Below are 16005 nucleotides of genomic sequence, written 5' to 3' on the forward strand. Positions count from 1 at the left end.
TGTTCTTTGCAATTTCTAATAGAGCCGTATTTTCAAGCAGATGCCTAATGGTGACTTAGGCATTAATGGCTTTTGTGATGAGGATGAAAGTACACAATAGTCAGCAAGTATTTATAGGTATATGTATTGCCATTCAGATGGCACATAAGAGTTTAGTGGGAACCTGAAGTATGATTTAAAGAACAGCTGCCTGGGGCTGCCTGGGTGGCTCAGTCGGTTAAATCTGACTCTTGGTTTCAGCTTAGGTCACGATCTCACCATCCATGAGATCGAGCGCTGCGTTGGGCTCCATGCTGGCAGTGTGGAGCCTGCTTGGGATTCTCTCTCTCCCTATCTTTCTGCCCCTCCCCAACTCACACTCTCTGTCAAAATAAGTAAATGAGCTTAAAAAAATATAAAGAACAGCTGCCTGGCCAATAAACACAGGGAAAGATACACAACTCACTAACTGGGGAAAAATCATAAAACAAGACCAGAATGAGATATTGCTTCACACTCACCAGGTTGGTAAAATTATAAAGTCAAACAATAACCAAGTGTTGTACAGCACTACTAGTAGGAGTTTAAACTGATATGACTACTCTGGGAAATGACTGGTCAATATCTAGAAATCTGAAAATGTGCATATCCTTCTTGCTAGTAAATTCTACTCCTGCATATAACCTAGAGAGAATCTCCTGTATATAATCAAGGCAATGTGTTCATAACCACATTGTTTGTTATAGTAAATGACCCGACCGTCCATCAGTGGGGTAATGGATCATACTTTAAGTGAGATAAAGTTACAGGTAGCACCATCATAGAATAATTTTAAATCATAGTGAGGAAAGAAAGAAAATTGCAAACACAAAACCATTTATAAACAATATTAATATGTTAACAATATATTAATTGTTAATTAATAAACAATATTAATATATTGCTTATGGATAACTACATATATAATAAATGTTTAAAGAAATTTGGAATGATACATATCAAAATCAAAATAGTATTAGGGAAAGAAAGAGGGATGTGATTGGAAGGGTTGCCTAAGGCTCAAATCCAAACCCTACCATTTACTCACTAGCTGTGCACCCTTGAACAAGTTTCTTAAGCTCTCTGCCTCAGTTTTCTGATCTGTGAAAGAAAATAATAATAATATCTTCTTCACAGGTATGCTTTGAGGATTAAATGAATAAATATTGGTAAAATGCTTAGAATAATACCTAGCAGATAGTTCAGTGTTACATGAGCGTTCATAATTATGGTTCTCATTACACGAATCTTTTATCTTTTATTTATTAAAAAAAAACTTAAATATTGCAATTTTTCATTTATAAATGTTTCAGTATTTATTCTGGTAAGTGAGGACTGTTGTTGAACATAACTATGGTATTACTACCCCTAAAAAAGTAACAATAAACCTTTTTTTTTTAATTTTTTTTTTTAACATTTATTTTTGAGACAGAGACAGAGCATGAATGGGGGAGGGTCAGAGAGAGAGGGAGACACAGAATCAGAAGCAGGCTCCAGTCTCTGGGCCATCAGCCCAGAGCCTGATGCGGGGCTCGAACTCACGGACTGCAAGATCATGACCTGAGCTGAAGTCGGACGCTCAACCGACTGAGCCACCCAGGCGCCCCAACAATAAACCTTTAAAATCAAATACTCAGAAAGTGCTCAAATTACAGTCGCCCCATAAATGTGATTAATTTTTTATAGTTTGTTTGGATTAAGTTCCAAACAAGAGCTGATCTGTCTTTTTAAAAATTTTTTTCTAATGTTTATTTATTTTTGACAGAGAGAGAGAGAGAGAGAGAGAGAGAGAGCGTGAGCATGAGTGGGGGAGGGGCAGAGAGAGAGGGAGACACAGAATCTGAAACAGGCTTCAGGCTCTGAGCTATCAGCACAGAGCCCAACGCGGGGATCGAACACACCGACAGTGAGATCACGACCTGAGCTGAAGTTGGATGCTCAACCAACCAACTGAGCCACCCAGGTGCCCCATTGGCTGATTTGTCTCTTAATATATTTTGATCTATATATTCCTCCTCCAACTTTCCTTTTTCTTCCAATTTATTTTTTTCTAGCTTTATTGAGGTATAGTTGATATATAAAAATTACACACATTTAATGTATACATTTTGATGACTTTAAATATGTGTGTATACCCGAAAAACAAATAACCCAGTGAAGAAATGGGCAGAAAACATGAATAGACACTTCTCTAAAGAAGACATCCAGATGGCCAACAGGCACATGAAAAGATGATCAACGTCGCTCCTTATCAGGGAAATACAAATCAAAACCACACTCAGATATCACCTCACACCAGTCAGAGTGGCCAAAATGAACAAATCAGGAGATTATAGATGCTGGAGAGGATGTGGAGAAACGGGAACCCTCTTGCACTGTTGGTGGGAATGCAAATTGGTGCAGCCTCTCTGGAAAACAGTGTGGAGGTTCCTCAGAAAATTAAAAATAGACCTACCCTATGACCCAGCAATAGCACTGCTAGGAATTTACCCAAGGGCTACAGGAGTACTGATGCATAGGGGCACTTGTACCCCATTGTTTATAGCAGCACTCCCAACAATAGCCAAATTATGGAAAGAGCCTAAATGTCCATCAACTGATGAATGGATAAAGAAATTGTGGTTTATATACACAATGGAGTACTACATGGCAATGAGAAAGAACAAAATATGGCCCTTTGTAGCAACGTGGATGGAACTGGAGAGTGTGATGCTAAGTGAAATTAGCCATACAGAGAAAGACAGATACCATATGTTTTCACTCTTATGTGGATCCTGAGAAACTTAACAGAAACCCATGGGGGAGGGGAAGGAAAAAAAAAAAAAAAGAGGTTAGAGTGGGAGAGAGCCAAAGCATAAGAGACTGTTAAAAACTGAGAACAAACTGAGGGTTGATGGGGGGTGGGAGGGAGGGGAAGGTGGGTGATGGGTATTGAGGAGGGCACCTTTTGGGATGAGCACTGGGTGTTGTATGGAAACCAATTTGACAATAAATTTCATATATTGAAAAAAAAATATGTGTGTATACTTACGATACTATTACCACAATCTCCAAAAATCTCCTTGTGAAGTATTTTTTTATATGAATACTTAACATGAAATCTGTCTTCTTGAAATATTTTATTTATTTTTTATTTGAGAGGGAGAGAGAGAGCATGAATGTAAGTGGGGGAGGGGCAAGGGAGAGGAGGAGAGAGACTCTCAAGCAGGCTCCATGCCCAGTGCAGAGCCTGAGGTGGGGCTTGGTCCTGTGACCCTGGGATCATGACCTGAGCTGAAATCAAGAATCAGAGGCTTAACTGACTGAGCCACCCAGGCACCACCCCCCTCCTTAACATATTTTAAAGTCCATTATAAATATTACAGTTTAAAATAAAGTAAATAAATATTACAATTTTTAAAAAAGAAGAGATGTCATCATATAGTTGAAAAGTGAATAATGATTAAAAATAACATAAGAATTTCAGGGTGTGACATAATAATAGTTAGCTGCAGTCTGTTGGCCCCTAAATATATTAGGTTCTATGCTAATAGTTTTATATGCACTTATTTAACCTTTCCCTATGAAGAAGGCACTATTTTTATCCCAATTTTAAAGTCAGGAATAAAGAGGCTTATAAAGACTGTTACTTCCAGGGTGTCTGGGTGGCTCAGTCAGTTAAGCCTCTGACCCTTGATTTCAGCTGAGGTCATGATCTCACAGTTTGTGAGTTCAAGCCCTGGCAGTGCAGAGCCTACTGGGGATTCTCTGTTTTCTCTCTCTCTCTCTCTCTCTCTCTCTCTCTCTGTCCCTCCCCTGCTCTCTCTCTCCAAATAAATAAATAAACTTAAAAAAAAAAAGACTGTTACTTCCTTCCCAAGGTCACACAGGAGTAGCAAGTCTGAGCCAGAACCCAGCTGAGAATGACTCCTGCTCTTGACTGCTAGGCTGAAGAGGCTACCTGGCCATTGTTTACATTAGCCTCCTCTACACAGGTTCCTTCTTTCTTCCTGTATCAGCCTTTGTAAGCTAAGTTGTGTTATGATGAGGAACATTCCCAAAATGGAATGGGGGTGCTTCTAATAATAAAGGGTTGGTCATCACTCATCCTGCATGTTCATTGAAGGTCAGCTGGGAGCTCTGCCACACAGTTTCCTATTCCAGGACCTGGGAGTCCTGGACAGAGCAGCCATGATCTCAAACCTTGCCAGTTGCTAGGGCAAAGAAAGAGAGAGACGGGGACAGAAACACAGAGAGGGAATGAGAACTATGGGGAGTTTCACACTCACAGTTAAGTGCTGTATCCTGAGTGACACACAGTACCTACCTTCACTGACATATCATAGACTAGAGTGGTGGTTTTCAACCAGGGGTAGTTTTGCCTTCCAGGGGATATGTGCCAATGTCTGGAGACAATTTGGGTTGTCCCAGCTGGTGGCAGTGGGGTGCTACTGGTGCTCTCTAGTGACTAGGAGCCAGGGATGCTGCTAAATACTCTACAATGTACTGGGCATCCCCACCCCCATAGCAAAGAGGTATTTGGCTCTAAATGTCAATGGTGCCAAGGTTGAGCTAACCACAAGGGACCAGAAGGTACAATTTTGTGAAGCTGTAAGGAATGAAAAACTGAAGTACTTGATAAATAATACTGATGATCACCATGCATCCTAAAAACTGTTAAAAGGCCCCTGAGAGGTTATTTTCCATGATGGACGTGAAGAATGACTTAGCGGGAGAGGCATGAGATGAATCTTCTAACACATTCAGCTCCCTCGCAGGGCAGAGGAGGCCCCTGCACACACTTCTAAGCTAAGCTGCTCTTCCTCTGATGTGGGCATTGTCTCAGAGAAGTATAATGAAGGCCACATGGACAGTTACATTTTTTCTAATATTCATGTTAAAAAATGTGAGACTTAGCAAAGTGCTTCTCTTGGTCTCCCAGGCAGGCCCAGCAGCACTGCAGTAACCCAGAGTCAGTAAGTTCTGAGAGTGAGCATAACTTACAGGAATATCTTTCCTGGTCTGCGTATGTTACGGGAATGAAGAGAGATTGTGTAGTCTGTGTATCAGCTCCATTTCTGTTTTTCATTGGCAGGTGCCTCATCCCCAGACATGGAGCCCAGCTATGGGGGAGGTCTCTTCGACATGGTGAAAGGAGGTGCAGGGAGGCTCTTCAGTAACTTAAAGGACAACTTGAAAGACACCCTCAAAGACACATCTTCCAGAGTTATACAATCTGTTACCAGGTATGTGCATTCTTCCCAGTTAAGTTAATGGACCTCCGTGCCTCCAAAGGATCTGGTTACCTGGTTACCAGCCAACTGATTTTCTGGCTCAAGGACTGTCAATTATGTGATATAATTGCATGGAATCTGATCAACCAAGCAATGTCATTGAAGCCATGAAGTTGAGGCCTTCGGAAGCTACAAGCACAGGCCAGGAGGACTCAGTGCATTTTTATATTAAAATATACTGGTTGCCATCCCTGTCTTTTGAATCCAGCATCCTGGGTTCTAATGCATTATCTGCCCTTGTTAACCATGTGATCTAGGCAATTTAATTAACCTCTCTGAGCTTGACTTTTATACTCTGGTAGGATTCATGTCTTTGGTTGATTTGAGAATTAAATGAGAAGTTAAATGAGATAATAATGCACATGCAATCTGAAAAATACTCATTGGATCATAATGGAAACATTTATTTTTTGTATCTTAGTAGCTCTTTGAATCTTGTTTAGTGGAAGACATTTTCTACCCTTCTGCTGTATGAAAATTCTTACAAGCAGGCCATATGAATTCTATTTTATTCTTAGGTATTAGAAAATTCTAAGATCACTTTAGGTTGTAATATGCAGTTTTGAATCATAAATTCAAATGTCAAGCCCAAAAGATTAATCAAGATTTTAATCTTTGTTCAAAGGCAAAATTTATCCCTTACCAGCAATTGCCAACCAGGGCCTGGTGGACAGAGAAAAGATATCCCTTGTTGTTTCTCCATCACTTCCTTACCTACCCTCTCACTGTTCACACTTACAGGAGATGTTCAAGCAGGCAAAGAGGCTGGAATAATCAGTGTTAATGAATAAGCACTGTTTTCTATTCTGAGATTGATTCTGTTCAGGAAGTGTCACCTACAAAGGGTATTGGGGTACATCAGTTGGAGTGGTAGATTTACGCTCCTGAGGGTATGGGTTGCTTCTCTCAACAATTATCCTTTGTTAGAGAGAAGGCCTTGAGCTAAGAAAAACGCCTACTGGATGAAGTGTCCAAGTCATGATGGGCAAGTGATCGAGAGGGGGATATCCTGGCATATTTGGATCACTTTAATGAGCACCCTTTCCTGTCTTGCTTTTAGCTACACGAAGGGAGATTTAGACTTTACTTATGTTACCTCCAGAATTATTGGTAAGTTTCTCATGTTTATTAACAGCTCAGCTTTCAGTTGCTGCTCATTGCAACAGCATACCCATTTAACCGATATTCTCTCTCTGTGATCCCTCCTAGTGATGTCCTTTCCTCTGGACAACGTTGACATAGGATTCAGGAATCAGGTGGATGACATCCGAAGCTTTTTGGATTCCAGACATCTTGACCACTACACGGTGTACAATCTGTCACCCAAGTCTTATCGAACTGCCAAGTTTCACAGCAGGGTAAGGAGTTTTAGCACTGGGATGCCATGGTTGAAGATGTAACAGGGTATTTTTCCCTTTAAGAGATATCCTCAAAGCCTTTGTCCTCAGACACAAAGCTGATAAACTATACACTCTGGACACTTCTAGTCATGAAGTATTTATTAGGCTGCTACAAAATATTTTGAAGATTTTCCTTGGGTGAGGACATTTGCAGGAAAAGTTTATCTGTCAATGAGATACCATATAATTTGGGGTCTCAAATCACTTGTGGCTGTTTGCTTAGTTGTTAGGGCACATTGCTCTGAGGCTCAGTTGGAGATAGAGCTGCTATGGAGGGCAATTGGTGAGCCTTCTACTGCCCTTAACCTTCCCTTATTGCTACTTAGGCGTCATGATGCATCAGTGTCGCTAGACCAATATAGACACCACTCAGTATAATGGAAATAGCTCTCTGACATTCAGTAAAGGTGCTTTTTTCATAAGTAGAAAATAGCACACAAACAGTCCACACTGTGGGTTTGGTAATACTATTACTAATATTTGGAGCTTTTACACTGTCCCCTGAGGTGGATGGAGACCTGGGGCACAGAGAATTAAGGTGACTTGCCCAAGACCATTACCACTAGCAGGTGGTCTAAGGCTTGCTTGTGTTCTTAACCATTGCTCTGGGCCGACATATTACTTGGGAAAGCTGGCTTATCCTCCTAAGGAACTTTTTGAATAAGGCAGGGAAATATTCCTAGTTTCTGACTGGTTGAGAAGCCATGAGTGTTGGCTTAGGTTTGAATCTGATGTGAAGTCTGATCCTTCTGGCCAGGGAGTTCTTGATTTATTCACTGAATTAAGGCTTTTTCTCTTTCCAGAACATTTTCAAATATTTTGATTTAGCCTTAGATGTGATTGGTTTTGCAACTACATCTGGGTCTATTCCTAAATATAAAGGGTTTGCCACACAATGGACCCTTGAAAAGTGAAAATTTATTTTAAGTAAGCAAAATTATAGCTGCCTGTCCATCCTGTGTATCTCAGCTTTGATGCTAGAACACATTTTGCTCCAATTTTAGTTGCCATTGATAATCTTTGGGTTTCAGCTTCCAGATCTGTAAAAAACACAGGAAGGTTGGTCTGTATGTTCTCTAAAGCCTCACCTGCCCTAATGTTCAATGACATAAGGGACAGTTTTGCTAAGGACTCTCTTTTCCGTGAAGGTTCCCAGAATAGGCAAGAGGAAACCTGGTGGTTCTCAAATGTTAGTGAGCAACAAACCACCTGGAGGGTTGGGCAGACACCCAGGCCCAGAGTTTCTGCTTTAGCAGCATAGAAGAGTGGTGGGAATCTGCACCTGCTAACAACTTCCTGGGCGCCGCTCCAACTGCTGCCCTGGGGACCACTCTCGAGAAGCACTGATAAAACCATTCTGAAGCAGTTTGGTCTAAATTGCTGCTGTATAATGGAGATTTTAAATGCAGCTCTTTTAAATTCCCTATAATTAACTGCCTTTCCCACTCTTATCCCATCTATTACCTGATTCAGAACAAGTGAATTAACATCAAACAGAATGTGGGTAGATATTCCGTTTCTAACTCAGATGCAAATCTTTTGGATTGATTTTTATTGTTTGAGAGTCAATGTCATCATTTTCATAACTGAAGAACTGTGGAACACCCTTCACAATATTCCATAGAAATTTTATTTAATCATGGAAGATCTGTGATAATCTGGAAAAATTTCCCTCTGAAAGTAAATAAAGATATAATTATCATTGTAGAAACATTCATATGTATGAAGATGTCTCTTTGTGTAGTATTTGTTTTTTCTTTTTAAGTTTATTTATTTTTGAGAGAAAAAGTTCAAGTTGGGGAGGGGTAGGGAAAGAGAATGAGAGAGAGAGAGAGAGAGAGAGAGAGAGAGAGAGAATCCCAAGCAGGCTCAGCACTGCTGGCACAGTGCCTGATGCAGGGCTCAAACCCATGAGCTGTGAAATCATGACCTGAGCTGAAGTCGGATGCTTAACCGACTGAGCCACCCAGGTGGCCCTTTGTGTAGTATTTGTAAAAGCAATCTCTATAAAGATATTTAAAGCAAGGCATCTATTAGTGCAACTGCATATTTTGTGACCAGTCTTAACAGTCTTACCAAAAGACCAGGACTTACATATTGAACATCTGTCCTGGGCTGCCCTCATTTGCTCTAGAAGAGCAGGAGGGATGTTTATTTTATTTGCTACCTAGGAGCATGCCTGGCATGGCTAATACAGGTTTCTCAGAAGAATGAATGTGCCAAGAATTGTTAAACATATTGATATAAAATAAATATTTGGTTCTTGTTCTCAAGACACTTAAGCCTAGCTGAAAAAGAAGCCAAGACATGCTAAAGACAAATGCAAATAATATTTACAATCCATACTGAGAGAGTTTGGGGAAAGGAGACAGCAGTGAGAGCTGGACCTTAAAGCATGAATAAGTCTTGCTTACTTATGAGTGTAAGTGAAAGGAATAGGGTTATTTCCTCTCTGTGCAAACCGTAGAATGTGTCTTACATAGCTCTTCATGATCTTGTCTTAGCCCTGCCTCTCCAGCTTCTTTTCCACTGTTCTCCATGGCCTAAAAAACTCTATACTCCAACCAGGGAAGACACATGCTGTCTCCTTGCATGAGCTGCTCCCTCTTCCTAAGAGGCCCCCATGCGACACCCCTCACCCATCCTAACAGCCTAACTTTGCTAAGGGGAGGGTTTCAGTATACCACAAGTCTTTTCCAATTCTTTTCTCAGAAACACAGGCTTACACTACCTCTTTAGCCTCCTCAGATAGTCCTAGAACTTGGCAGAATGCAACTGGACCCTCCAACCTAACTGGTTCTCTCAGCCCTCAGTTGTATCTCAGGAAGACAGCCCCCAAACCTTAGTATTTTCATCTGAGCTCTGTTTTGGATTTGGCTACATCTCTTTTCCAGGCCACAGTCCTTTCTCTCCCCAGCACTAATGCTGTGAATTGATTTGCATCTCATTATTGCATTAGGTTCTCATCTTCCAGTGCATGAGGGCTAGAACCATTTCTTCCTCCTTCCAGGATAATGGAGTTCTAGGTCTGCAATTGAATCTTATTTTATTTTTAAAATATTTTTTTAAATGTGTATTTATTTTGAGAGAGAGAAAGTGTGAGTAGTGGAGTGTCAGAGAGAGAGATGTCCCAATGTCCCAAGCAGGCTCCACAGTGTCAGCACGGAGCCCAACGTGGGGCTCGATCCTACAAACTATGAGATCATGACGTGAGCCAAAATCAAGAGTCGGACCCTTAACCAAATAAACCAAATATTATTTTATTTTATTTTATTTTATTTTATTTTATTTTATTTTTTATTTTATTTTATTTTTAAATTTACATCCAAATTAGTTAGCATATAGTGCAACAATGATTTCAGGAGTAGATTCCTTAGTGCCCCTTACCCATTTAGCCCATCCCCCCTCCCACACCCCCTCCAGTAACCCTCAGTTTGTTCTCTATATTTATGAGTCTCTTCTCTTTTGTCCCCCTCTCTGTTTTTATATTCTTTTTGTTTCCCTTCCCTTATGTTCATCTGTTTGTGTCTTAAAGTCCTCATATGAGTGAAGTCTTATGATTTTTGTCTTTCTCTGACTAATTTCACTTAGCATAATACCCTCCAGTTCTATCCACGTAGTTGCAAATGGCAAGACTTCATTCTTTTTGATTGCCGAGTAATACTCCATTGTGTATATGTATCACATCTTCTTTATCCATTCATCCATCGATGGACATTTGGGCTCTTTCCATACTTTGGCTATTGTTGATAGTGCTGCTATAAACATGGGGGTGCATGTGTCCCTTTGAAACAGCACACCTGTATCCCACGGGTAAATGCCTAGTAGTGTAATTGCTGGGTCGTAGGGTAGTTCTTTTTAGTTTTTTGAGGAACCTCCATACTGTTTTCTAGAGTGGCTGCAGCAGCTTGCATTCCCACCAACAATGCAAAAGAGATCCTCTTTCTCCACATCCTTGCCAACATCTGTTGTTGCCTGAGTTCTTAATGTTAGCCATTCTGACAGGTGTGAGGTGGTATCTCATGGTTTGGATTTGTATTTCCCTGATGATGAGTGATGTTGAGCATTTTTTCATGTGTCGGTTGGCCATCTGGCTGTCTTCTTTGGAGAAGTGTCTATTCATGTCTTTTGCCCATTTCTTCACTGGATTATTTGTTTTTTGGGTGTTGAGTTTGATAAGCTCTATAGATTTTGGATACTAACCCTTTATCTGATATGTCATTTGCAAATATCTTCTCCCATTCTGTCGGTTGCCTTTTACTTTTGCTGGTTGTTTCCTTCGCTGTGTAGAAGCTTTTTATTTTGATGAGGTCCCCATAGTTCATTTTTGCTTTTGTTTCCCTTGCCTCCAGAGACGTGTTGAGTAAGAAGTTGTTGCGGCCAAGATCAAAGAGGTTTTTGTCTGCTTTCTCCTCAAGGATCTTGATGGCTTCCTGTCTTACATTGAGGTCTTTCATCTGTTTTGAGTTTGTTTTTGTGTATGGTGTAAGAAAGTGGTCCAGGTTCATTGTTCTGCATGTCGCTGTCCAGTTTTCCCAGCATCACTTGCTGAAGAGACTGTCTTTATTCCATTGGATATTCTTTCCTGCTTTGTCAAAGATTAGTCAGCCATACGTTTGTGGGTCCATTTCTGGGTTTTCTATTCTGTTCCATTGATCTGAGTGTCTGTTTTTGTGCCAGTACCATACTGTCTTGATGATTACAGCTTTGTAGTATAGCTTGAAGTCTGGGATTGTGATGCTTCCTGCTTAGGTTTTCTTTTTCAAGATTGCTTTGGCTATTCAAGGTCTTTTCTGGTTCCATACAAATTTTAGGATTATTTGTTTTAGCTCTGTGAAGAATGCTGGTGTTATTTTGATAGGGATTGCATTGAATATGTAGATTGCTTTGGGTAGTATTGACATTTTAACAATATTTGTTCTTCCTATCCAGGAGCATGGAATCTTTTTCCATTTTTTTGTGTCTTCTTCAGTTTCTTTCATAAGCTTTCTATAGTTTTCAGTGTATAGATTTTTCACCTCTTTGGCTAGATTTATTCCTAGGTATTTTATGGTTTTTTGTGCAACTGTAAATGGGATCGATTCCTTGATTTCTCTTTCTGTTGCTTCATTGTTGGTGTATAGGAATGCAACCAATTTCTGTGCGTTAATTTTATATCCTCCAACTTTGCTGAATTAATGAATCAGTTCTAGCAGTTTTTTTGGTGGAATCTTTTGGGTTTTCCATATAGAGTATCATGTCATCTGTGAAGAGTGAAAGTTTGACCTCCTCCTGGCCAATATGGATGCCTTTTATTTCTTTGTGTTGTCTGATTGCAGAGGCTAAGACTTCCAATACTATGTTGAATAACAGTGGCAAGAATGGACATCCCTGTCTTGTTCATGACCTTAGGGGGAAAGCTCTCAGTTTTTCCCCATTGAGGATGATATTAGCGTTGGGTCGTTCATATATGGCTTTTATGATCTTGAGGTATGCTCCTTCTATCCCTACTTTCTTGAGAGTTTTTATCAAGAAAGCATGCTGTATTTTGTCAGATGCTTTCTCTGCATCTATTGAGAGGATCATATGGTTCTTGTCCTTTCTTTTATTGATGTGATGAATCACATTAATTGTTTTGCGGATATTGAACCAGCCCTGCATCCCAGGTATAAATCCCACTTGGTCGTGGTGAATAATGTTTTCAATGTATTGTTGGAGCCGGTTGGCTTATATCTTGTTGAGGATTTTTGCATCCATGTTCATCAGGGAAATTGGTCTATAGTTCTCCTTTTTAGTGGGGTCTCTGTCCGGCTTTGGAATCAAGATAATGCTGGCTTCATAGAAAGAGTTTGGAAGTTTTCCAAATCTTATTTTAATAAATGTAGATGGCATGGGGTGCCTGGCTGGCTCAATCAGTAGAAGATACACCTCTTGATCTCAGGGTTGTAAGTTCAAGGCCCACGTTGGATGTAGAGATTACTTAAATCTTTTTTAAAAAAGTTAAAAAATTAATGTAGGTGGCAGACTCTTCCATAAATACCAGTGTTGGAAAAGACCAAACATGAGACTGGTTTTATTTGTAGACTCACAGGAGTCCAGCTCTGTCTATATCCCTGTGTCTTGGACCCTGAACTAAGTCACTTTACATTTTATTGTGTGATATGTGTTTGGGAATACGGTGGTGGTGGCAGAGACAGGCTGTTTCCAGGAAGATTTCACTTTGCTGAGGGGAGTCATTCTATATTTTGATTAGCTTTTATGCTTAGAAGCCACATGGTTTGACAGGAATTGGATGAAATAATCAAATGGCAGCTTTCTTAGGATTTGCATGTGTAACGGAATGTTAGAATAGGATTCATATTTAGTCTCCATTTTTAGCAGAGACCCCAACTCAATATATGCCAGATTGCCCTGCTTTCAAAGCAATGTGCTAGAGTGCCTATTCAGAACTGCACAAGAGGTATTGAACATTAGTTTTTTGTTTGGTTGGTTTTTTAGTCTTCTTAGCCAGTTTCCACCTTGAGGAAATAAAAATTACCAATGTTGACAGTAAAGTCCTGGAGACCAATGAGATGCATTATCTAAAGCAGGTATTCTTGATCTGAGTTAAAGAAATATGGGTCCACCTGTGTATTTAGATCCATGGATGGGCTTCAGAGAGTTTAACCATTTCTTCTAGCACCCCACTTTTTTTTTGATGGTAAAGTATACATGACACAAACTTAACCATTTTGACAACCTATAAGAGTACAGTTCAATGACATTGAATACATTCACAATGTTGTGTAACCATCACCACTGTCTATACCCAAACCTTTTCCATCATGTCCCAAATAAACACTGTACCCATCCACTCTGTAGGTGCATGTAAACTGGTTCACTTTCTGCACAGGTTTTGAGCTCTGCTCAGAATATCAGGAACCACTGCTTTACACATTTCTTGGTATTGATGTTGGTAAGAAGTAGAAAACCAGGTGAATGGCCACTGCATGTTGCCTGGTCCTAAAGTTCTTACGTTCTGATCGCACTCCAGCACCACTTGGAGTGTCCTTCCTCCTCCTCTCAACCAGGAAGAAAAGTATGCTGAAGGAGCTCTGTTAGTAGCATAAAAAAATAAACCCAGCTGATTCCTTTAGACTTTTCCTTCATTTTGATTGTTTCTAAACTACATAATCTTGCAGGATTTCTTCCCTTTTGAGAACAAATTGATTTTTGGGAAATATGCTATCAATTTGAACTTACTTAAAGGTCCATCTTTTGTTTGTTTCCTTTCCTTTTCCTTCCAGAGCTCACCAGAGGTCACCAGAGCTCCCAGTTGTTTCTGCTTTGGTTTGCTGGTTGGTGAGAGGTGACTTTACAGGTTATACTTCATCTCTCCCTCTGCCACCAGGCTTCAGTTTTAAGGAAACTGAAAATATGGCCATCACTTGAAGCCATAACCACCCACAAATGTGAGGTGGAATTGCAGTTAATAATCACCATCAGACAGTGTGATATAATAGAAAGTACATGAGTCTTATCAGTAATTTTTATTAAGATGACAATTTTAAGCTTTAAAAATTACCCTAGGTTCACATCTCAGCTGTTCCTCTTCCTGGTTAAATCTCTTCACTTCACCCGAGATACCATTTTATCCTGTATGCAATGGGGATGACAATACGAATACCTACCTTGCAAATACTTAGAAATTCTTTTCTGTAGTTTTGCCATAACGAATAAACTTGATAGCAGTGTCTACCCTATAGTAAGCGTTCGGTAAGTGGTAGTTATGATTGATGTTAGTAATACTAAAATGCCACAGTAAATGATTGACTAAAATCCCCCTGTTTTCCAAAAATGGTGTAGATTCTTAAAATGTGGTATGGCTCTTGAGTCTGATTCTCTGTAGTACCTTTTGCTCTTGTGCTTGGCAGGTGGGATGCTTCTGCCATCGATGAGCCCATGCTTGTGGCAATGGAGAGAGAAAAATCAAATGGCATCCGGCTGTGGTGCTGTTTTGGCTTCTTTCCCAACTGGGTGGTATCATGGCAGCCTGTAATCCATATGGCATTTTCTGATGCTTGGCAGCTCTGGGAGGTGTTTAGAGAGACTGGAGATGGCATCATGAAGTGTCACATGCCCAAGGATTGTGCTGCTTATTGCCTGAACCTGTGAACCCCAGGGAGACACAAAAATAGCTTACAGTGATTGAATTCCTTAAAATTTTTTTTGGGTTTTGTTTATGCTTTAGTGTTTTTTTCCCTTTTAGACAGAGTACATGCTTTTAAAAAATTCTAATTGTGTGTTTGCTTAATGGTGTATAATTATAGATCAAGTAAATATGTAATTATGGAGTACTTTAAATTAATATTATTTACTTGATTGATTTAATGATTCTGGAGCTTTTAGCCTTTTGTGCTGAGAACAATTTAGCCAACTTTTAGCTGAGACTCATTACAGATATTGACATTTAGTGTTTGTATGGTTGACATACAGTTTCTAAAAGGTTTAAAAATACTGTCCGGAAAAGCAATTTTTTCATACTATTCCATGATTCCAACTTACAACAACAGCAAACTTGATTCATCTGCCCCTTCCTTGAGAAATTGTACCTGTAGACAAATCTTAGTATGAGAAGCGATTGCCAAATGGGGTTCATCCCTTTGTTCTTTCAATCATTCGTTCACTCAGCAAATACTGAGCATCTTCTATTCAACTAACACAACAACTCTGCAGTTACAAAACAAGTAAGTTATGGTGTCTCTTCTGGTGAGGCCGAGTGTCTAGAGGGGGAGACAGAGGTAAACAATTAATTTGAATACAGTTTGACAATACGCTGGCACTTACTGTGCTTATGTTGCTCTACTTAATTCTCATTACTCTTGTAATGCCCATTTTCACTTTACACACAAGAGATTGGGGCTCCAAGAGATCAGAAACTTGACTACAGTTAATCAGATCATAAGTGGTAAAGCAAAGGTGAAAACCCGGCCTGTGGGTTTAATCATGGTGCTCTACTGATAAAAGCTGTAATAGATGAAAATGGACAAGGGCATGGGTACGAAGAACTAAGGTAACTAATTTCTGCCTCTGGGTGTTAGAGAAACTGTCAGTAACAAAAGAGCACTTGAACTTGGGTTTTAAAGGATGAATAGGAATTTACTAAGGGAAGAAAAGCATTGCAGACAAGAAGCAGCTTGTACAAGTGTACATTTTGTAATTTCCCTGATGGCAGAATTTATCTTACCAACTCTTCTTTTTTTTTTTTTTAAACCAATATATCATTTCTGTTCCTTGAGAACACAGCAGCAGGGAATCCATTTGGTGGTAAAGAATGGGCCAGAAACAGTCTTAAT

General features: G+C 39.8%; 1 protein-coding gene across 7 annotated transcripts in view; it reads left to right on the plus strand.

The window, feature by feature from the left end:
• Positions 1-16005, plus strand: part of DNAJC6 (DnaJ heat shock protein family (Hsp40) member C6) — a 101019-nt gene that overhangs the window by 48052 nt on the left and 36962 nt on the right. For 6 of the 7 annotated variants that reach the window (XM_042952083.1, XM_042952088.1, XM_042952084.1 and 3 more), the window contains 3 exons: positions 5093-5243; positions 6352-6401; positions 6501-6649. In XM_042952083.1, the coding sequence (XP_042808017.1) occupies positions 5093-5243; positions 6352-6401; positions 6501-6649 (350 nt within the window). Of the gene's footprint in view, positions 1-5092; positions 5244-6351; positions 6402-6500; positions 6650-16005 lie in introns of those variants that run through there. The other variant, XM_042952089.1, reaches the window with a different exon arrangement.

Source organism: Panthera leo, chromosome C1 (genome assembly GCF_018350215.1).
Source record: "Panthera leo isolate Ple1 chromosome C1, P.leo_Ple1_pat1.1, whole genome shotgun sequence".
Lineage (NCBI taxonomy): Eukaryota > Metazoa > Chordata > Mammalia > Carnivora > Felidae > Panthera > Panthera leo.